This window comes from Anser brachyrhynchus (genome assembly GCF_964034855.1).
Source record: "Anser brachyrhynchus genome assembly, chromosome: 12".
In the NCBI taxonomy this organism is placed as follows: Eukaryota; Metazoa; Chordata; class Aves; order Anseriformes; family Anatidae; genus Anser; species Anser brachyrhynchus.
Window position 1 is genome coordinate 17,911,547 of NC_137707.1, and position 24,450 is coordinate 17,935,996.

The window sequence follows — 24,450 nt, forward strand, 5'->3', positions numbered from 1 at the left end:
AAACTTGTAAACCATAAAAAGAGCTTATCAAATATCTGAAATTAGTACAAGAAAAGATGACGACTCATATAGCAAACTGCATTTGAAGGTCCAAATTCAAAGACAGGCATGGGGTTCTCCTGGCTTCCATTTGTGAATCTAGAGACAAATTTGGCCCAGTTGATGAGGTGTTTTCTTAGAAAATTCACAAAGCCTCAATGTGCTGCACTTCATGAGCAGAACAGAATGGGAACGATTAAGTGCAAGAATAAGCACTCAGCACCAGAAGGATCTGAACCCCTCATCTTCATCCACAAAGTACAGGCTCATCATGGACTAGGCACTCAAAGGAAGACACAAACCCCATTTTGTGTGTTGGAAAAAACAAACAAATAAACAACAACAACAAAACAGAACAAAACCAACCAACCAAACAAAAAGAACAGAAAGCACAGTGCACATAGTTAACAGTATGCCTGACATTGTTAGGTTAATGTTTGCCCATTGCCAATTTTATAAAGCCCCTTAACATTGTCTTCAACATTCATATGAAACTTCTAGAACTTCCTACTCTCAGACCCTGAAATACCAAGCTAACGAGACAATCAGTATGGTCCAATCTGCCATTTCATGTGATATCAGAATTAGACTTTTTGTCAGTAGATTTCCAAGGTATAGTTAGCGCTTAGCATTTAGAAAACAGATAGACTTGGTCAAGTGTTGCACAAAGCTTCCAACTTATGTGTGTTTGTAATCAAAAAGAAAAGGAACTGGTGCTATTATTCAAAGCATATTCTGAATAATATTGAAAACATCTGTAGAAACACCCCAGCTTCTGAAAAAAATTCCCTTAGCTTGGGCAGAGACTCAGGAACGCAAGACATTGTTTCTTATTCTGCCACAGCCCCGGTGGTGATTATCCGCAACTTCCCTTCCTGGTGCTTCTTGCTGCACGCTGGAGATAGACCTCTTCTAGACAGTCTTTCAAGCTTTCCCCATGAAAAATGTTCTATGAACTATTGTCGCTGTTTTGTGAGTGATAAACGTACCATAAGAGATTCAAAAAAAGTAGTATGAACATAGTTTCTTCTCCATATAACATCTTCCTACCTCTTTGCTGTTTTTCCCCCTACTGGTAGACGGTTCTTCACTATCCCCACACTTCCCAACTCTTTCCATCTTTCTCTTGCCAGTCTTTTTTCACAGCTCTAAACCTCACAGTAATCCATCTGTACAGTTCTTAAATCCTGATATTTTAAAAGAAAGAAATTAGAAGATACCATCCACAGAATTTCTATCATTTTAGCTCAGTAGGATTGAATTATCTATAATTATATAGAAATACAAAAGTAAATTAAAGCATCATTGAAAACATCACTATTTAATAACTGTGATCCAAACTGCAAATAAGATGCAGTTCAATGCCTACTGAATAATTTGTATATAAAGTTATTTGCTTTTCTACATCTGTTCCTTTTAGCCCATTTTTAGCACATTTCAAATGTGTACAAGCAAAAAAAAAATACCCAAAACACCCCCCTTCCAAGTCAAATCAACTGAACAGCTGTCAAATATTGAAGAAAATAAGTCATTATGTGATAAATTGAAGCTGGTTTTGCTGCTAAGTACACTAGAGAAGAAATCTTCCAGAAGCTGTGTAGAAAACATATTAAGTTCCATTTTTATTTCATAGATTTTCTAACATGTTTCTGCTTGGTATATTAAAAAAAAAAAAAGTCTGACAACATGATGCTGAATATGACTTGGTTCCCACTGAAAGCATGAATAAGTCATGTTTGAAAGAGTATTTTCAGATTTTGATGAATTACATCAAGGTAGTTAAAGGTGAGACTTGATTAGCTGACACATTTCCAAACATGAACATTCTTGCCTACACTCCAGGCGAAAATTATGTTGAATGTTTTTGCAAATTTTCTAGCATGATGAATTTTCTCAAGTGTAACCTAGGCCCCAAGGGGCCTAACTTTCCTGTTAATTGGAATACAAATGAAATTTGTCACTCAATAATTGAGGTACACAATGACATGTGGAGAACAGTAAGCATTCATCATACCTATACATTTGTGTGGCAACCTGTCGACTGTTGAGCATACACAGTAGTTACCCACTAATAAGAGATCGCCTCTGTCAGAATCCATCTTGTGGCAGTCACTAACTGCCAGCAGAGGACACATTTTAGTACAAACACACACACACACACACACACATATAAATTTTCCATTAAGTTATTTCTCCAGCTATACAGTATACTCCAGCTGTTCTGTACTCATGATGACTAGGGTAGGAAGGCAGCTCTAGAGGTCAAAGATAATGTGGCTTTTAAAGCTGGTTTTGCCTTAAGGGGCTGGTCTGCCAATATGCCAGGAGAGGCTGTACTTCACCATCCATGGGCAGAACTGGGTCTTAATCCCTAGTGGTGTCTAAATGATGTGTGGATGTTTGAAAAATGTGTGGAAGTGCCTTCAGATCCTCCAATGACATGAGTATTAATTAATTCACCAGCTTGATCTCTTACAAACTTTCATTTACTATCAGCTACTACAGAACTATCACCAGTAAGATGCATTAAAATAAACACTGAAATCACTGCCTGCACGTTACATAGACTTCAAACCCATTCTCCTGAAATGAAATTATAGGCGCCCAGAAGCCAGTGATAATCTGGAAGTCTTGCTAGAGATTTCACTGGGATAGAGATTTTTACTTTGCTATCCTTAGCTTTGTTGACTTGGTATTAGGTGGACATGAAGCTGTGAGAAGAGCTTAGCAATCTGTATTTTCAAAAACCTGGCTTTCCCAAAATTGTAGCTGGTAGAGCTGAGCAAAATTTTTCAGTTGAAATTTTCTTCAGCAAATAGTGCAAATTTTGGGATTGGCTTCATTTTGTTGAATTGTTTTGTGTAAAAACAGAAAAAGTAGGTGAAAAGGCTGGAGTTTTTATTTGAAATGACTTTGTGCCATTCCATTTTACTTTTAAATAGCGACAATATTTATATATTTTTTCCCCTTGGAAATGAAATGTTTTGTTTGACCAGAAACTAATTTATTTTAAATTTAGATTTGGCCACAGTTTTGAGTAACCCAAAATAAATTATAATTTTTAAGGTTTTCAGAATTAATAAACTGAAAAAATCAGTTACTCAATGCAGCTCTAATAATAAGGGACAAGAAATTTAACTTTTAAACTTGACAGTTTAATTATAAAGCCAAAGCATACCCAGTCCATAACTTACAGCCTGATCCTATTCCCAAAAACGTTAATACAAGTTCTTTCATCAGTGAGATCTACAAGCACTGACAGCAATTGCAATAAGCCCCTGAAATCCACAAGAAGAAGAAGGAAATATACTTTCTGAACTAGTAAAACTTTAATTAACAGGGGGTTCTCTTGGCACAGTTTTTGCTGTTAAATAAATAAAGCATTTAGTCAAAACCATCTATATTTACTATACAAAATACTGAAAAGCAAACATTTTTAAAAGATACGGAAACTTAGGGTTCTGTGAAAAGAAACTGTGCTATATGTTATTCACACTTAATGCACATAACACAACTGCAACACAGTATTTAGATACTGTATGTTCATACACAGCTGGTGTAAAGTTTTAGTATAGGGATGCCACATTATTAGAATTTGTATGTATTTCACAGGATCTAAATAAGTCTGAATTTGCCTTTTGAATCTCCAAATATAATAAAACCAAACAAATCAACTTAAGGTTATATCCAATGGTCAGTTGTGTTGCATTTCAAAGCTCACTTGCATGGCTAGTACTGCACACTTTTCATTCAGATGGGATTTTGTTATTAGTGCTGTTATCTTTTCTAGCAAATATATCTTTGGGTGAGAGAGCATTTATGCCCCTTTGCAGCCATTTTGTAGAAAACACCACAGGTCTGAAAGCACTCTAGTTTTCCAGAACATTTTCTTGTTTTGAGCAGTGTTCTGCATTAGAAAAATGGACTAGGAAATAATTCCCACCTCCCAGTCTTTCTGGCATATGCTCTACTGAAAAGAGAACAGCTTTAATTATGTTTTCAAAACAAATAGCATGGCATCCCTTCTTAGATGGAATGTACACTTGTGTTTGCATGCGGTATAACGTAAGTCACTTGAATACATCAGACTTCGTTAACATTATAATATAAATAAGCTTATTCCTTCTACTAGACATATAAATGCCTTTTTTTTTTTTTTGCAGTCCATAATTATATATACATTGAAAAAGAATGATACACAAGCAGCAAAAAAGGCTTAGACTAGAACAACTCAGTGGTAACTAACCAAATTTGTGGCCTTTTCATATTTTCAATACAGAGAGTTCTGCATATAAATATTTTTGGACTTTAGGAATTTAAAAAATAAACAGAACAGTATAGTTGTCACACAGATCAAACACATTTTAAAAACATTTTGTTAGATTTAACAGAACACACTGTTGACAGCTTTAAAAAAATAAAATAAACCAGATTTTTTAGAGAGGACAATAAGCCTAAACAACTGCTGATTCAGAGAGACAAGAGATGGACCTAATTACCAAGAAGCAGTGATTCTATTCCAATTTCACAAGAAAGCAAGGCTTTCAACTTTTTCTTTAAAAGTTGATGTCTCCATGTTCTTAGAAAGGGCAACATCCCTCTAAAATTGGTCAGCAGTAAGGTAAAACTCCATTTTGGACTGATGAAAACTCTAGTCAGAAAAAATAATAATTATAAAGGTCTTAAAACAATGTGGGATAGTTACATTTTACAATATATACTATAGGCAAAATACCACAACATTTAAAATAATTAGAACGAAACGCAAATATGTTTGATAGAACAGTTATATTTTTATGATGAGTTCTCTACTTCAAAGTTCCAAAAGCAACGTAGGCATTTTTCAGTCACTTTCTACTTGCAAAGTAGTGATCTGTACAAAACCCAACTGAATGGATTATAGATCTGGGCCCCATAGAAAGTAAAACTTGAATGTACTGACCCTTTTTTCACTTTTCCAATTTGCTTTTGACCTTCAAATTTCTCAACAGCCAGTAAGGTCTTGTAAGTATGGTCTCAATCTCCTTCACGGAATGGAAGCCCTTTGATACGAAAAAAGTAGAAGAGGCCAGAATGACTGTGAACGTTATTTTTTCACATGTTGAATTGTCTCTGAAATGGCAGAAGCACAAACTGGTAGGCGCTGGGGAAATTTAAATCAGAGGCAACTAAGAAAATGCCATGGCATGTGTTTCAAAATGTCACTGTTATGGGAAAAAAAAATTATAATGTTAATATTCAAACCACAGATTTCTAAAACACAACAAAATGTACCTGAGAGTGTGCATATTTATATATATATATTTATATTTATATTTTATATATATTTGCCAACATTTAAAGTGAGAAAGTATATTTTCCTCAATTCTTTCTCAAAAAAAAGAACTGTGGATTTAAACAAAACAAACCCCCCAAACAACCCCTCTCCTTCCCAACCCCCCATGAATTATACTTATGGCCCAAGCACTAAGTCTACTGATGGTTTTGAAAACACCATTTCACATCCTCCTCTTTTCAAATAGTTACCCCAAACAGAATGGAGAGTAAACGAGAAAAAAAAAAAAAAGAAAAAAAACACTAAAATAAAGGAAGTGTATTTAAATATAACCTAGTATATAACAGGCTGTACTTGTGTCAGTGAAGAGTCTCAAAGAAAATAAAGTGTAAGTCATACAAATGTAGCTCTGTTGACAAGTATAGCTAATGTTTCTTTGCAATTAAGATAATTTGAAAGGATGTGAACACAAACAGGCTACATGAATGCAGTATATTAAAATTTCCCCTGTAGCACATTACAATCAATAAAAAGAAAATAAAATCTGAATAATACTAGAGGTAGCAGCTGTTTGTATTTTCTGTTATTCTGAGTATCTCTGGAGTCCAAACCTTCGAACATTGCTCCCCTGATAAAAGGCTTGTGTGCGATCAGCCGGCATACAGCAGACTGGTAAGCTAGATGTCTGCAAGAGTGTTTGAAGTATCTTTCCTTCTACAATGGAAGTAGTACTTGTAAAGAAGTGCGTTGACGACCTGCATTAAATCACAGCTCAAAATCTATGGCTGTTTGCTGTTTTACAAGCCACTTAAAAAAAAAATCCACAAGTTGTTTAAGTAAGCTATGCAGTTCCACAACATATAAATAGGGTAAGTTTCAAGAGTTCCGTATAACCTCTAAAAGAAATGCTAGCTGAATATTAATGGAGTAACAATAATATTAATCATAGTAATGCCTTAGTTCTGGTGTCACAAGAACGTGCTTCCTTCATATGGGATGATTCCCGGAGGTTGTTGTGGGATCTGTTTTATGTCTGGTAGAAATGATGGTAGTGGTGGTGATGCTCGTGGTGGTGGTGGTGTTCATGCCTCTGTATCATTTGTCCGACTTGGCCTTCATACAAAATGACTGTGGGCAGGTCTCTCACATGTTCCTTTTCCACAACTGTCCCTGGAGACTGGAAGGTTTTGCACATCTGGTGATTCTCTTTTGCCCTCTGCTTATGCTTCTTGTGAACCTGTTGAGACTGCAAGGGGAGGTAAGGAAGATTCTGTCCCACCCGTGCACTTGGGGAAGCCATTGGCATGGGCCCCCCTTGAAAAGGTTTGTTTCTTACTGCCCTTCCAGGATGCACAGGAGCAACATTTTTGCCCTGGGCCTTGGGAGACCTCACAAAGTGCTTGTTTGATTCCTGGTTCCGGAGCCTCTGTTGAATTTCTGCAATCTTGGCATATGAACTCTCAGCTAGATTGATGTGGCTCGGATCCACCACTTGAGATTTCCTATGGTGAGCATGGAAGGTTTCAGGTTCATGAGAACGGGATCTAGTCTGACTCACAACTCTGCTTGGTGGGTCATGTTTTTGAGCTGCTGGAGGAGATCCTAGAAAATAACAAGCTGAGTTAGTCATCTAGTATTTCAAAGTTTTAATTAGTAGCACGCAGTTGGCAGGGATAGCATTATCAGCAGAGTGAATTTTTCCTAAGGAAGTGAATGCAATTATAGCTGTCTAGTTTAATTACATTTAATCATTCTGATTAGTAAATAATACACACACATACCTACATATATAAAAATATATTTAAGTATATATCTTTAAAAGTCTTTACGTTTCGTTCTCTTACTCACCATCTATTTGAATTTCAACAAAATAACTGTGAGTGGAATAGTAAGAAGTTGACAGAGGACAGAGAAAGGGAGGAAAATCCAAATCCCCTTAATTTGGGGGACAGAAGGCAAAATTCCAGGTATAAACCCACATTCTCTGATTTTTTAGTCTGTAATGAGTACAAAAAACATGTGACAATAGATGCTGGTATCATCTCGGGAATGACCTCCGCTATCCAAAATTCAGTCCTCACCTCACCCATAGACTAAACTTACTAATTCAGATGTAAAGATTGTTCTCCTAGGCTCTCCTCCAAGTTTGGCTACACAAACAAGTACTTCAAAGCACACTTGCAGTACATTAGCCACTCCATTGTGATTCCACCATCACCAGTAATTACCTTGCAGCATACACACAATCCTATTTCTTTCAGTAAGTTACTACAAACAAATCACACAGTTTCAAAATTCGTGGAACATTCAACTGAAGAAAGAAAAGACCAAAAGCTTGCAACATAAATTACCAAATTACCTGGCCCAAACTTTGATGTGTAGTTTTCTATTCCTGCAAGATCCAAATAGTGGTTTCTCCTTTCAATGTTCTCATCAACACAATGACGGTAGCACCCACTTTGCTCTGGATTGTTCTCACTCTGGTGATATCTGTCAGCAGGAAGCAAAATTACAATTCAGCAGAACTTCTTTAAAGTTGTTATCACCATCTGCAAACCAACAACTAATGGGCCCTTTGAAGTGACAGGAGTTGCTCACAAAGAAACAACAAATGCCTGAAATTCTGGATGACCGAATTTGCTAAGTCGATAGGCCTGAACTGACTGTTCTTTCCCCTCCTATAAATTCACCCCGATGTTGCAAAGCAAAGGAGGCTTTCAAATTGCATCACACAAGCAAAAACAAATAAAAATGCTTCAAGGGTTTATTATAGTCTGTCTTAGGGCCAAATCATTCTACTGATTCCTTAATCTGGATATGCCAAAGAAAACCTGCTGTTTGAATCACGACTGTTCCCACTGCTGTCGGGAAGTGCTGGGGTGAGCCTTGTGTCAGATAAACATTCATGTGTTTCTACTACGGAAAGACAGACAACAGCACAGGTGTACTAACTAGAGAGAAGCTGAGAAGAGAAGGTGTTGGTAGGATACCTGGAGGTAACTGTTGCTTTCTGAAATACAATTAATAAGGTCAAATCAGCTGCTGGCTTCAGAATCTCAACTCCTTTTCCTGCTCAGCTTTGCAATTTTATTTATAGCAGAACTATTTCCTGTGAATGAATATCTGAAATACCATTCATTTATGAGGCAGAAAAAAATCTGCTAGAGGTTTACAGTATTGTAACTTATAATGCCCAACAATTCAGCAATTTAAATGAATCTCTGCAGATATGAGTAATATATCTTCAATATAACAAATAGGATAAGAACCACCAGATACTTCAGCCTCTAAGACCAAACTGCTAAGCGCAAACTGCTTTCCAGGTCTAGGTTCAGACTGTTCAGGACATTACAGAACTGAGTTTCCAGTGTCTCTGTAAGATACAGGTCTACAGTTTCTTTGATAGATGTCATAAGACTTGGCCTACCTGGAAGATCATTTTTACTCTACTTTGATAGAGGTCGAGCCTCCTGAATGAAGGAGAGTCTGAAGGAAAGCAGCTAAGCTTTAAAGACTGAGTCAGCTTCGAATTCTGGAAGTGACATACGGTAATGTCAAAAAAGAGGGAATGTCCACATTTCTTTATTTTTTTTTGGATACACAGTCAACTTGGTATCTTACCTGCTCAGACACACCTTTATAGATTGTTCCACTTTAGAAAGTAAACTTACAGATCTCTAGGGATAGAACCTAGCTAACTGATGTTGCCAGGCATAAGTTGCCTACAGAAACCATCGGGACTTGCACATATGTGCTAAAGACAGTGCAGTTAACCCAGAAAAAATATTATTGGGTTTGATCCACCACAATTAAACAACACTGTATACTGCACTCTCTGTTGAAAACGAAGTTAACAGGGAACCTTTTTCTTTTTTGTAATAAATTCCATCTCTCATCAAGACACTGAAGAGAAGCTATGCCAATACTGCCACAGCCCTGCATTCTAATAGCTTTCTTACACGCAAGATGATGTTCAGCAATGCAAATATACATCACAAAGCAATTATACACTGATGAGTGATGTGCTCCACTGTCAGAGAACTTAAAGTACTGCTGAGAACGGAGGCATCTGGCATCCAACCCTACAATGCTCTTCTGCACGTATATAAGAATACCCAGGCATACATCAAGTATGCATCACGCGCAGGGTGTAAGAATACACATAGTTGTTACTGGTTTTTGTTTTGTTTAGTTTTAGTTTTATTTTTAAATATGAAAGGCATCTGCTTAAGTGCTTGTGGAGTGTATGAAAGCCCTTTCTAAAATTCCTGTGCTGGAGTGTCATTCTGATGGCAAGCACGCAGCAAGACAGTGGGTAAAGGGAATAGAGCGATGGCAGAGTGCTGAGCACAAAAATGCAAGGACATGTCCTGAAAGCTACACTCACAGATAACCTAGAGCTTAAGGCAGCCAGGGAGAACTCACTGAAGTAGGAAAGAAAATGAGACAGAATGTGCATCGGTGGTAAAATGAAGATGTTGTGGAGTCTGGTGTGCATCATATTTTCCCTGTTGCACTAAACTGAGCAAACTAAAATTGCAGTAGGATATCTAATCCACAAAGCTGCCTGCCAGTCCTCTTATACCACCATTTTCTACCACTCATGTCAGGCAAGCTAGCTATGAATCTAGTTGCTTGATCTTGATACTTGTATTAGCCCTACAGGTGAAAACTCCTGCCTGTAGCTTCCAGCACATGAAAAATCTAACCCATTTATCTCCCACCTTCAGGATAAAAACATTCCTATCCATTTTATCTTGAATATTAATCACATCTTGGGTAGAATTCCTAAGTGACTGAATTTGTGAAATGTGTGCACTTCTCACAAGTTCTCATTGCTGCTCTCCAGGGTAAGTTTCTCTGCTAGTATCATGAGACAGTGATGCGGTTCAGGGACCTTTCCTGTTGGTTAGCAATTTGGCCAGAGTGCATGAACGTCTCTGCAACATAGACAGTGGCTCAATTGTTTGTCCTGTCCACATTTAATGAGATGCAACAAAAACTGTCAGGTGTTGATGCTGATTTGCTCAGCAAAAGATACAGTTACGTCCTGTCTAGGAAGCCTCTGAAAAAAATGATGAGAAGGACAAATGCAGCAGAGTCAAGATTCTACCCCAATATTTGATGTCTTTGTGCCTGCGGATATAAATGGAAATGGCTGCCATCCCTAAAACCACTACATTTGCAAAAACAGGATTTTAAGGTGGATGAGCGAGGGACTTCAATCCAAGAGATGATTTTTGCAATAGATTATCAAACAGAAACAGTCCATTGAATTCACACAGGGCATGCCCTTGCTTTTGGGAAAGGAAATCAGAGCACCACATCTAGGCCAGCAGGCAAAAACGTGGAGTATTCTTTAGTTTACATTGAACGCTCTTTACTTTGAAAGAGATTTTGTACAGAGTTGCTAACAGATTATAAGCCATTTTCTAATCTGAAATTTGATCTTACTGGCATTCACTCAATGGGATAACTTACTAATATTTTTACTCTGTCCAGAAAAGGGAGGCATATTTTTGTTGTAATTTCTAATAAAACTGAACGCTCCTCCTCCTGATAAATTTATTAAACTCAATACCCTTATTTTGGACAAATATACCTAAATCCATGGAAAGCCAAAACTGGATTATTATTTTTTTAATTTGCAGCTGAATAAACAAATGCAATTAATAACTCAGTATCTTTACTATTGCATTGCAGTAAACATTTCCCTCTGCCTTAGCATGAAATAGAAAATCCTAAAACAAATGGAACCTATACACTGATATGACCTGTTTGGAGCAACAGATCTACATTAAAATATTGATACATTTTAATGTATCAAAATTACCTGGTTTTGTCTTGTTTTTCTATCCATTAAAATACCAAATTCGGAAAAGGAATAATACACCTACACTTAACTAAGAGAGGAACATTTTTCTTAGCTGTAACAAATTTTAATACTTGAAAAATACATTGCAAATAACTATCACATACTCTGAAGTTCAGTTCAGGTAATATCTATCAGCTAGAAAGAAGTCATGATAACAGGGTAAATATGTACTGTTGCTAGCCTTGCAAAAGGCACGATTATACATTTTCAGAGGAAAAAGGCCTGTTCAGGACTGGCATCCAAAATAATATTGTATATTCTGTTAGGGAAGAACTAAAAACCCTTTTTTATCTAATCTATAGGTGGCTTCAAGTGTACCTGCAGCTGAAAAGAAACTACTGTGCTTGTGCTTCACTGGAAATAGGTGCATTCTGAGTTACGCGGGCAGGATTCCATTGAAAGACAACAGACATATTTTTTCAAGTGGTAAAATGTATACTGAATCTTATGAAAAAAATAAAAGATCCTAATTTTTCTTCAAGGTTGCAATAAATGCACTGTTTCTAAGCAAGCAGGCTAATTCCTACATAGGTGCTACTTAATACCTAATACTGTCAGGGAGAAGCTGTCCTAAAGCTGATGTGGAAGTGGGGAAGCAGGGTTTATGGCAAATGGGAGTCAGCAGAGTCAGCCACACTGCTAAGTCACTGTGAGATAGCATGTGAATTTACTTCCACCAACTGCACAAACACATTCTGTAAGTGGGATTGAGTCACCCTACAGCTGCTGTAACCAGAACCACCTCAGCAGAAAGGAACTTGTAGCCAGCAGTGTACTGGAAGTTCTTGCTGCTGCTTCCTCTGCAGGACATGCCCTCCGAAGACTGTTTTCTGCAAAGCTGATTTTGTCTGCCCCTCATTACAAGCCCCCTTTCTCCCTCCTTCTGCTCAGTACTGTACCCAGTGCCAGCTCAAAGGTGCTTCCTTTAGGAGGAAAGGCAGTAGGAGAAGCAGTTATGGCCTGGTGAACAGCACTGAGTTAATAAAGGTTGGAGCTAACTGAGTTGACCCATGAAAAAGATGGGTTGGAAGGAGCACAGAGACAGACAGGAGATGGCACCTATGAAGATGAAAGGATTTTAGGGCACTTTTAGCCAAAAGGCTATGCTATATTGCTTAAACTCCATTAATAAATATTGCATTTGCAGACTGCATCTAAACAGACGCTGTACCCCGAAGAGCCAACAGAATAAAACATAACATGGACCACAGTTTTCTTAAAAAATAAATTAAAAAAAAATCCTAAAATGCAATTAAAAGGTTGTTGCTGCTTTTTTTATATGAAGTATCCAACTATGGAATCTGCTGCCTGTTCCATGGAGAAAAATCTTCTAATGTCCGCTTTTTTAACATAATTTTAAATAAATAAAAATTAATCAATAGTTGAGGATTCCTCAAAGCTACACTGTGATTCTCAGGAGACAGGGCTCTTTTACCTTACCTGAGAGAAGCCCGCTGCTGCTTCTTTTCAGAGCTTCTTAATTCTTCATTGGCTTTGCTTTCGGCTCTATGCCTGGCACTCTGCAAATCTGCCAACAAGAAGTACATATTCTCACATCACTGTCCTTGCCAATCAGTATAACTAACGTGCTACATGGCAAATACGTTTTTTCTTGTCCATAGATCAAGATGTAATGTATCCTTTCATGTAACCTTCTTAAAAGTGCTTTTGTCCACAGGGCAGATTTTAGGCAGACATAACCTTGGCTCTGGAACATTAATCAGGGTTGGGCTCAAAGCCATGTGGTAGGTTAAATGGAGCCACATTCACACTGATATAGTCGTCCCTCAGGAGGGCTCGGTAGTGTGGAGCTCAGTGCGGTACTAAGGCATGACATAGCTTTCCAGCAGTGAAAATTTGCTTATGTCTGCACTTGACTGAGTGGATGTATATATTAAAAATGAGATGCCAGGGCTCTCCTTCTGGATAAGGTGCCCATATTTTCTATTGAAGTACTACATTAAATACTGTAAATATTTAATTTAGTACTACTTAACCTACTGAAAGAATTATGCTGATATAGCTATTATTAGCGTGAAAATAAAGTGAATAAGCCATCACAGTATAAGCCATTTCATAATGGCAACCTCTTCCAGTATAGAAAAATATTCAATTTGCATGCGCAGACTCATACAGTTCAGTTATGCTTAATTGTTTATTCTTATCCGCAATAGTGATAGCTATGCGCTTGCAAGAAGCATTTTTTTTACCGCTATACCTGTTTTGACAGAAGCTGAGCATTGTAATATCAAAGTTAAAGTAGTACAAATAGAAAAGGCCTTAAATCTGCCTCACGATATGCAAATGCAATTGCACAACACATGGGTTCTTGCTGCTGCCAAGAGGAAAAAGTCAATCAGGAGAGGGAGCCCTAATTTGCTTAACATACATAGAAGAAAGTGTAAGTAGCTTTGCACCTGAGATCTTAAAACAGATTCATGAGGTTTACAATACCCACAAAAGTATTTGCCTTAAGTATATATTTATTTGTTTTGACAAAATACAAAGATGGATTTTTAAGAGCCCCTGAAAATTTTTCATATTTTTTTCCAACGGTTGAGTGCACATCCTTACCAGTATGATTTAACAAGATACTTTTTTTCTTCTGGCTGCCATCTGGTGCCACAGTAAGTTTCACTCGCAGGGTTTTACTGGAACTAGGAGAATGGTTTACTGATGCATCAACTACCTCATAGATGGTATGAAGCAAGCTGGTAATATCCTACAGTTGGATTGAAACACAAAAACATACAATAATGTGAAAATGAACCCAGGGATAATTATTCACACTGCGATTCACTTGGCCAAGTCAAATATGGAAAGTGAGGAAAATATTGGACTTTACATCTCCAGTAAACCTTACTACTACTATTTTCTTTTTTTTTCCTTGCATAACTAACTAGTTGATTAAATAGAAGAAAACTAGTAAGTGATGTGACAGAACTGTAAGCCTCAGGTTTGGAAATAGTCTAAATGTCACTCTACCAAATCTTTACCCTGGTCTAGCTTACTTCGCAAAATTCATACTAATTCTACACTTACATTTTTGAACAGCAGAAAGTACTCATTCCGGTCTATTTCAGAACATTCTTCACACGTCTTTGAAGGCAATGGGGCATGAACAAATGCTTACACAACTAACTGTATCAGAAAGAACACTAGCCAGTTTTTATAAGCTGATTATTTCAAACAGAAGAAACACTGCAGCTCTCCCTGTTTAGCAGCTGGTGATGCTCAGAGGTCTCTCATGTTTATCTATTCCAGCCAGGCTCAAATAGGGTACTACCTTAAATTGCCCTGATGGACAGGAGATCTCTCAGCTCAGTACCCCTCCCCAAACAAATTCCACCTAAATTTATTCTGGGCACCAGCTTAAGGACAAGGCATTCTGGTTACTGAAGGCTATAAGGATCCCATTCAATGTATAACCAAGAAGTTCTCAAGGCTGGTCTTCCTATTCCTTGATCTATCATAGTAGTGAAGCATTTTCCAGATGTCTGAAAGCACAGAAGAAATATCGAAATCATCCTTTGTTAAATATGAGGTTCTGAGGATTAAGAGTCAGGTCTATAAAAACACAAAATCTCTATGATCTTCCTTTGCTAGGGATCATTCCCAGAACATTGGCAGTTCAAAGTTCAGTTTGCCCTAATGGGTCCCAGCAGAAACGCCACTTCAGTAGCCAATATATCACACATTTCTCATTATCTAACTAGCTTTCTGCTCACACAGAATTTAGGGAAATACTGATGTTATGGCCAGGACAAATGATTTTACAGTAAATGGTCTTCCAGGTCAATAGGCAGAATGAATAACTAAATCTTAGAGGGTCCAGACTTTGTCTTAACGTGTACCCTTTTCTAACTTCCCTGCACTCAGTGAAATTTCTCCAGATATGTGAATGAAGATAACATTCATAAAAAGCACAATCTGCAGTACTTTTTCTACCACTGCCACAAGAGTCTCTATAAATGTGCTGTTACTACCACACCAATAGCCACTTCCCATCCCCTTCACAAGAACCACTGTCTAAAGGCTGAATGAGGAAAAGACTGCTCAGTGACAATCTGGTAGTCACGTCACAGCTCTTTAACACATCTCACTTTTCACACTTCCACCCTAATTTGAAACTTAGCCAGACCTCTAAATAGACACAGCCATATCTGACAGTCAGCTTGAAGGGCTGTATTTTTATTTCATCTGTAAGAAAAAAAACAACCAAGCAAGAACACAGACAAACAAACACGTGTTGTTCTATATACCCTCCATAAATTATGTTCTAGAAGCCTTGTGCTATCATCCTACACCTCCACAAAACAAGCCTTCCCTTTTGGCAGAATACTTAGGCACTGCATTTATTCGTAACAGGGCTTCACACACTCACCACTTTAGTGAAAGGAGCCTTTCCCATACATTCCTTAACAGCTGTTGGTTACCCAACAGGGCATCTTCTTTCTGACTACTATCAACAGGTTATTATCAACTCCTTCATTCACAGTAACCTCTCCCCCTCCCCTTTTTTCAGCTAGGCCAGATGTTTGCAGAAGCTGATCATCTACTTATTTGTTTACTTCAGTAGGCAAAGACATGCAGTCATAAATCCCACTGTCCTTTTAAGTTAGGTTTTTCTAGTGATGAGGTTTAACTTGCTAACTGTCATACAATTTGTCCCTTTTGCTCTGTGAGGGTCTTTCAAGCCACTTGACTCAGCAATTTTAGAAGTACTCCAAATGCTGTCAGGGAAGGCCAGAAGCAGCACTTGTGACACATACTTGGCAAGTCAGAAATATGCGTACACACACATCATGTCAGGACAACTTGCACTTCTCAGCCAGATGGGCCTGAATTAACCCAAATTTATGTCCAGGCACCAAGAAGTTTCAGAGCTGCAAAAGGTATTCAGACACCTTATGTCCTTACGCTCTGCTGCCTCTACATTTCATTACATGTTTAATACCCAGCTTCTTCCATGACAATCTGAGCTGCTTTGCATTTTGGCACTGAATAACCGTGGTCGTCAGACTGGATATATACCAAGATCGAGGTTAGGGATATCCTTAAGTAACCACTTAATGCTTATGTTGATCTTTTAAATACCAACAATAACATTGTTATTATAGGATTCATTTACTTGTGGTCCTAATTTGGGGTTGGAAATCCTAGTGAACTGACGGTTCTGATTTGGTCAAACAAGTCTGCTTGGGCCATTCACTTCTCTATCATCTATCAAAGTCCTGGTGGAGTAGGCACTGGCTACAAGGCAGCTTGAACCTCATGTTGCTGTCCAGTTATTGCTTCACATCCAAATTCCTTAAGGCACTGATCTGGTAGGAATGAAACTGTCTTTTCCAATGAGTTTCAAACTGTGACTAAAACTACCTTCTCGCAGCTCTTTTTGGCAGGTAACAATGGGAATGGCTTCTGGCCAAATTAGTAGCACTAGACCATTACAATATGTTACAAAAACTGTATTTTACAGCTCTGCCTATATTTACCCCCTAAAGAATTTTCATCTTCCAGTAGCCTGACAGGAGACTGGGGTGATTTATGCTCCCCTTGAAAGCTGTCCCATTGAACATTATCTGTATTTAAATTCCTTAAAGAACTGGTTGAACCCACTGACAGAGCTTTGCCTTGCACCCACCAGCTTGAGCATTTCACCATCCTCAAGAAATTCATTGTCAAGAATCAAGAACAAAAACCAGTTCAATTTTCATCTCCTGTGGCACACCAACCAGCACGTCTCAGAGATCACCTATGAAAGAATCCAACCTTTCTACACAATGTATTTCTAGTCATGTGATTCTGCAATGACTTTGCTTAAGACTGCTCGGCACTTCCCCTACAAAGTTCCATCCCACACTTCTCAAATGTCCCTCCTTTTTACATGAAAAATAAAGAAGGGATTTTTCTTAGTGCTTCCCACTTTCCTAAATATATGAGTTTTACCCTTAAATGAACTTTTAAACCATTTCTACTTAAAAATCATTGTGGATTTTTAAACTTCTATTCTGAATGGGTAAAGAGAAAAAATAGTAAGAAAATAAAGGTTTCTCTCCGTTATAGCAAGTTGATTATATTTAGTGAGGAATTCAGCTATATGAATCCAAACGAGTTCTGAAAGGTTTCTAGTGCACAGAATTTCTGCTGGGATAGCTATTTTAATCAAGTAAGAAAACTGAAACTATGATATTTTTCCACAAAGGGAAAAACAAAGGCTTTTGTTCTGTAGTGTCCAAACAGCCAGCAAATGCCATACCCAGATTTAGTTGTGTCTTGCTTATTGAATGCTACAGTTGTTTTTTCCAGGGCTGAAGTATTTAACAGGGTTAATCTTTATGTTTTTCACATCCTATTTTATCAAGCAGCCAATACAAAAAAAGCATATTACAAAGAGCAACTTTAACAGATTGCCAGAAATTCTTGCATTAGAAATATTAAAAAACGTACAGTATAAGCTACACGTGTATGTTGCACTCATGCGTTTCTTTGCAGAATTCTTTACAGATCTCGAGAGACCAGCAGGAATTTAGAACCTTCAGAGAAAGTAGCGGGTCCACAAAAAAGAACAAAAGCAAGTTACATTTAAGTAGATATCATTCCTTACATTTAGGTATTCATAATTCCTTACAGAACTCATGTTGCTGAGATAGTCCCTATTCCAGGTAGTAATTTTTTGTTTCTAATGAATATTACCCCAGTGTTAGTGTAGCTTATCATCATAGGACTAGTTAGCAAACTAGAGATTCTGGAGAGGAAACTAAGAGGCTTTTACAGCTGAATTTACAGCGCAATTTAACAGAATGGGATATTTGCACAAGGAAAAAAAAACACTGAGAGGAACAAATCAGTTTGCTTCTTTATAACATGTCTGGGAAAGATGCCTTTGACTCAACTCAAAACCAAAAAATTAAGTAATGTCTTAATATTTCTTTCTTGTGCAAACCCACCACATCTAACGGCTTATATGACAGTCCCTCTAATACAGATAGCCATGGCTCTGTTGGTTCTGTTGGTGCTTCTTTATCATGAGTTAATGTAATAGTGACAAATGAAAAACAGCAACTTTCAAGTCAAGGGTCAGGCTGATAAATGCTAGCCCCAGAAAAGTTAGTATCCTTCTCCAAATCAAAGATTTGGTGCTGAGTTCTGAATGCAGAAATAACTTCATGCCTTTTCACTCATAAGAAGATACAAGCAAAACTAACTAAAAAAAAAAAAAAAGATAGGAAACACAAAAGAAAAAAATGGGTATTTAATGTAAGATACAAAGAACATTTTTAGCATTAAAAATGCATGAAGAGAAACATCAATATCAGTTCATTACCTTTCCCTCAGAAAAAGAAAAGTACAAATGTCTTATCTGTACTTTCTTTGTAGTCTGATTTTTACATACAGCAGGATGTTTCTACTGCAACATCAGCTTTGTTTGATCATGTAAATTTTTGAATCATTCTTATTTGGAAACTGAAAGCAGCTTCACTCGCTATCTATTCAACAACCAGAATAGAAGAAATCCCCTCACACCATTTTTTTTATACTCCTGACAACTTTTTGTGTGCTTATTTCTATTCAGCCACTCACCGAAGAAACTAAATTTTCCAAGAAAGAACTGATTGCACAAAAATGGCTGGTGTTTATGAAGTATAATTACATTCAGAGAGCTCAATATAAAACCTCATGGATCAAAACACATTAGTTAAATTATCCAAGTTTCAAGTCTGATTACAAATATCCGTATGAAGATAATTACAGTGCAGCTGTCAGTTCTAAAAAGGCCTGCAGTACATAATGAATTGTCCTCTTATGGCCTATGAAACAAAGGGAAACATTATTAGCCAAATTTTGTAATATACATAGTAGAGCAGGAAAAGTTATCTCCTACTACACCAAAAGGAATGAAAAACAGTCATTTTATATGACAGAAAAAGCAGTATTTTAAGAAAAGACACTAATGCTAATTTTCTAATTTGCTATCCCAATACTTACGCTTTCATAATGGGTGTATCCCTTCAAGAAGCATGACTAGATCTGAATTTCTAATTATAAGAACTAGGGAATAAGTCATACAGACTCTAGGAGAAAATCAAAGCAGTATTAAGTTCTGAAGATGTTGTTAAGATCCAGAAGAAATTTCACTAAGATGGAATTTGAATGCTCTTGCAGTGATTTGTCATTGTGTAAAACCCACAGGAATTTTTATCCACTAACGAAATCCATATCTTATTTACAATTTTCAAACATTTTAATGAATAAAGCACTTAGTCCACTTGCAAAATTGCACCCCACCTACATGCCTCTTACAAACTTGATTTTATACTGTGCATTCATTTAGAAACTCTCTAAACACGAAGTCTAACAATGAGTTTGAATCAAATGAAATGGATGTGGATGGACAAGTCACTTCCTTTTCCAGTCTCTCACTTTTCCAACATGAAAAACAAGGATGATAACGCTGACTTCTCTTTTTAAAGCACTACAAAATCTACAGATAGAAAACTGACTTAAGAAATTTCATCTCACTCATTTCATCCAGCTGTAAATCCACAACAGTCAAGTGAAATTTTCAAAGGAGGAGGAAAAGGTCCACACTAAGCTTTTCTCAACAGAATACTGGACCTTTGTTTAGACAAGCTGACCAGTTCTGAAAGCATTTCAGTTTACTGAATGCTTTTAGTAAACTTCAGTTTACTAAATGGCACTAGTACAATTCACCCCTCTTCCTTAGACTGTCCGTTCTGTCGCTGATCCAGCAATGTGCCTCACACTTAACTCAAAGCATGTGTCCCATTCATTTTAATTGAAACTATTCACATTTTTAACATCCGCCATTGTTAAGCCCTTTGCTGGATCAGGAGCAGAACTGTTTAACAGACTACAGGACCAAGCCCACTATGTTGACTGCCAGTGTCTCAGAGCCTAATAGAATGAGAAATTCTACATCATATGAAGAGACAGAAAATCCTCTTTTGTGGCCAACATCATCTATGAGCTATCATTCATTATTCTTGCACAAACAACTCTTAAATTGCATCTGGATTCAACAAAGGAAAACCAACAAGATGTTTTATACAAATGACATTGGAACAGCTTGCAAAAGAAGTAATGCAACTGGAAAACTCTGCAATGGTGTACACTATTATTACTATCTTTGGTCACATGTAAAGAGCTGAAAATTATCAACCTATTTGGTTCCTTGGTTAAAAGGATTTTTTTTGGCACAGGTTCAAGCCTGAATATAGCAACCTCCAGACCTCAGGGTAGTATAATTTTCAATCCCCCCACATATTTGGTTTCAGTTAAGCTGCAGTCTGCTCTTGTACCAGGGAGAAGTAGAATTTGGCTGTAACATGTTTTCTAAGTACAGTCAAATTAAGCCCTTTGGTGTACCACATAATCACAAATAATTATTGTATACACACTTAAAAGCATATTCTTGTTACGTTCACCACACAGAACTCCCACTAACATTATTGGGAACTCCATGCCTGCATGTAAAGGACATCCATGTGTGTGGGTTTGGGTTCTGTTGTGTTTTGTTGTCTGTCCATTTCTCCCTCCCCCCATTCTTGAAAGTCAACATAATCTTGTAATGAAGACTTGGCCTTGGGTCTCAAAAGATCTGGGTTCAATCTGCCACTGGGTTCTTGTGAGACTTCAGGCAAGTTACTTAATTTTTCTGGTGTCAGTTCCTCATATGTTAAGACTTTTTTTCTCCTCCTCCTTGCCCTCTCTCTCCAGCTTCTGTTCCCATTGGAAACTCTGGGGTTGGCCTGTAACTTTTCATCTGCCTATTGCCTTGTATGAGGGGCACAGATTTCATTTGACTATTCAAAGTCTACCAGAACAGAAACAAAAAGAAAAAGCTTAGAAATGATGCTCAAACACATGTTAAAAACGTTGAACCACCATTTGGCAATTTGTTCAGAAATGTTGAAAGATATTTGCTTCAGTCTGCTAGGAGAAATGTCTGCCCTCATTTAGTGGTCTAATGTCACTACACTTTCAGTATGTACCCTACACCTTCCCATCAGTTCTTAGTAATTTCCATAGATATGAGTGTAATAGCCTACAGAGGCAGAAACTGTCAATCTTCAGCTGATTATCTGAAGGCATGGAAGACAGTAAACATGCTTCACCAAAAATCAATGACAGCGCATTGTGGTAAATCTCAATAAGAGACACTCTTCTAGAACTTGCATTCTATCCAGATAGAAATAGTTCTGAAAATGGACTGTACACTAATGTATACATCCTGTTATTTGGCTTCTTATTTGTGCAGCAAATACAACTTGAAGACATCCCGATTAAAATAAAAATACACACAGGTGTGCTTTGACAGGCATTCACTGTGGTCCTGCAGCAAGTATCATCAAAACCATTTATACTTAGAGAGTAAAGACTAAAGAAAGCAGAGATCAGCCTAATATTCATGAAAACAACAGAACAGTATAGTTAGTCCTACATGGAAAGAATTTCAGAAAGCAACTTTGCTATTTGGTTAGCTTAACTCTGAAAAGCAGGATAGAAGCCAGAACAATATACATTTGCAGGGGTTTATTTTGACAATGTGTTTAGTTGTTCAGTTGTTTCAGATATTTTCCCCCTCAAATGCCAGTACTATTTTTTAAAAGGCTAATCCCAGATATTAACAACAACCATCTTAAAAGTGGTACAGTTCATCTGAAAACAGTAAACTACCGGTGGGATTTTTTCTAGGAGGGAAGGGTCCATGGAAACTGCTGTTTAAGTTGGCAGGACACCTCTGTTTCATAGAAGAAAAAACGTTCCTGTTATAAAACACTTCTCTAGTTAGCAAACGCTGCACACAAAAGGGCAGCTGCACTTCGCTTACCTCGCGTGTGACTCTTCCGTTGTTATCAAAGTCATACAGTGTGAAGGTCCATTCTTGCCTGTTATCTTCCTCTACAGACACATCACATTGCAATTCCTAAGAAACATGCAAAGAGCAGCTGATTACCTAAAGCAAAAGGCCTGTTTGCAGAGGAGACTCTGTAGAAGAAGGCTGCTTGCTTTCTTCCTTCCTTCCTTCCTCCCTCCCTCATGGGAGGAAGCTTCAGGATATGCCCTGGGGGGCGTCCACCCCACTGAAGATGTCTCATCACAATAACATGATAATCCTAACTCCTTTGGGCCAGGCTGCTGGGAATCTGTGAGATGTTTTCTACTTCATTGTAGAAAACACAAAAAGGTACAAGAAAACTACTCCCTGAAGCTGTTGGAATATAATAAGATTTCTCCCTTAAAAAGAGAGAAAGAAAACTCAGCTTAACTCAGGAAGAGAAAGATAACAGAAACAGGCTCACAGCGTGAGGCAGCAGACCACAGAGCCAGTAGTCACGAACACGAAATGGGCACACAGCACAAATCCCCCCTTGAGACCCGTCCTGGCTGCAGATGCTGGCTGCCCACACCACAGGTTGCTGCTTAGCGTGGCCCGACACCACGGAGCTGGCAGGGAGCAGCGACCTGGGAGCGGAGCCCTGTCCTGATTCTAACTGTGTTTCTGCTGGGGAGTGTGAGCTGGGGAAAGCCTGGAAGAAGCAATTTGTTACAGGAAAAAATCCCCAAACCAAAACTGAGCCTTCAGTCGAGAACAAAGGATGCACTTCGACTGACTCCAGTCACCTGGGTGCAAATCGTTTGCTTCTTCTCAAGACCTGTGCAGTCAGAATAATCCTGAGCCACAACAAGGTGAAACAGAAAAGTTACAGTGCAATTAAAATTAAAGCCACTGTATGTAAGTAAAATAAACAACTCCAAATAGCTTCAGCATGACAGAGATCAAAATACCTGGTTGATCTTCTGACTTGAAACCAATTCCCAACAGCAGTTCCCGGTCCCCCATGTCCCCTGCTGAGTTCAAAGGCAGTCTTCCCTCACTTGTAACAAGCCCGGCTGAAAGCTGCCAAGTGCCCCACACTCTGCTGTGGAAACACCGCTTCGGATTACACAAACATTCCCAGCACCTTTAAAAGCCGGATGGCGTTCACCTCACATTTAGACTCCTGTCTCAACACTTGCCTTTCTGATTCTTTTATACCTTTTAAACATTTACCGATCTCTTAGCCCCTACCTGCCATAGTTGGAAAACTTTCAGTTGTAGAACAAGGGGAAAAAATATCAATACTTGGTTCCTTGCCACACATTAATCCTTCCCTGTCCCACACTGCCTAACATAACATCTTTATGTGAGGATGTGCTCTGCTTAGTTAAGAGCCATGGCAATCTTCCCTGCATTAGTCATAGAGCCTGGTACCAAGTGCTAACCTTTATGGCATGCCAAGAACTACTTGGGAACAAACACAGACTCTGCCGCTGCGGTGCAGTTCCAGCTACACTGGGCACCAAACATGTTGACAGGTGTCCTCCAACATTCTAATATCAAGGCACTGTTAATTGCAATTTATCATGCCTTTCCTGTCTGCAAATCTCTGCTATTCAAGGGAGAATATAAAATGTGCCTAGAAAAAGAGTTACTGCTGTGCAAAAAAAAGGCAGGGAAAGTCACCTCCCTCCAGAAGGCACACAAGCATCTAGTGACGCCTGAACTGCCTATGGGAACAGTACCTCCTTTTAATCAGCCTTAAAACAGTAAAAAATAAATTGCACCAGACCGCTAAGCCTGCTCTAGAGAAGGAAATGAACACGCAAGCCATGCTGCAAGGTGGCTGTGTGGTCTTTTAAATAACAATTGAGGAATGCAAAGCTCATTACTGTGACAGGCTGACAGTGCTGAAAGGTAGAAGCCTGCTACATCTGCTGGAGTGCAGAGATGAAAATTCGTGCTGTTTCTTGCCAGTGCCAGAGTATCTTTCTGTTCACCAAGACAGACAACGCTCTACCTGGATGACAGCATGTTTCAGTACTCGTATTTATTAAATCACTCTCTATACAAACAAAACCTGCCAACTGTGCACAATGTTTGGCAGTTTTATGACTATTATTATTATTTTTTATTTATTTTTTAAGTATGCAAGGAAACAGACCATCCAACTTATTACCCCCCAGGATCCTTTTTCTCCTGCCATCTGATGGATTTCCACTGCAGTATATGAGGGATGTTTCACTTTGCAGGCCCAGGCACAGAAATCTGACGGCTAAGGAAGCTTTCACAAATATCTTCTACACAACCATATGAAACAGTCCACAAAAGCCAATTTAAAGATTTGATAACATAGTAGATAGCATAATAAATTATTTCTGAAAGGATAGAGGGTTACAATGAACACCTCTTCTT

The 24,450-nt window shown here is 38.1% G+C and overlaps 1 protein-coding gene across 4 annotated transcripts in view; it reads right to left on the bottom strand.

The window, feature by feature from the left end:
* Positions 1-3,172: 3,172 nt before the first annotated feature.
* NKD1 (NKD inhibitor of WNT signaling pathway 1) overlaps positions 3,173-24,450 on the bottom strand; it is a 289,759-nt gene continuing 268,481 nt past the window's right edge. For 3 of the 4 annotated variants that reach the window (XM_080552897.1, XM_080552898.1, XM_080552899.1), the window contains 5 exons: positions 22,045-22,140; positions 13,764-13,911; positions 12,630-12,717; positions 7,674-7,804; positions 3,173-6,916 (listed from right to left, as the gene is read on the bottom strand). In XM_080552897.1, the coding sequence (XP_080409023.1) occupies positions 6,342-6,916; positions 7,674-7,804; positions 12,630-12,717; positions 13,764-13,911; positions 22,045-22,140 (1,038 nt within the window). In that variant the 3' untranslated portion in view covers positions 3,173-6,341. The remainder of the gene's footprint in view (positions 6,917-7,673; positions 7,805-12,629; positions 12,718-13,763; positions 13,912-22,044; positions 22,141-24,450) is intronic. The other variant, XM_080552900.1, reaches the window with a different exon arrangement.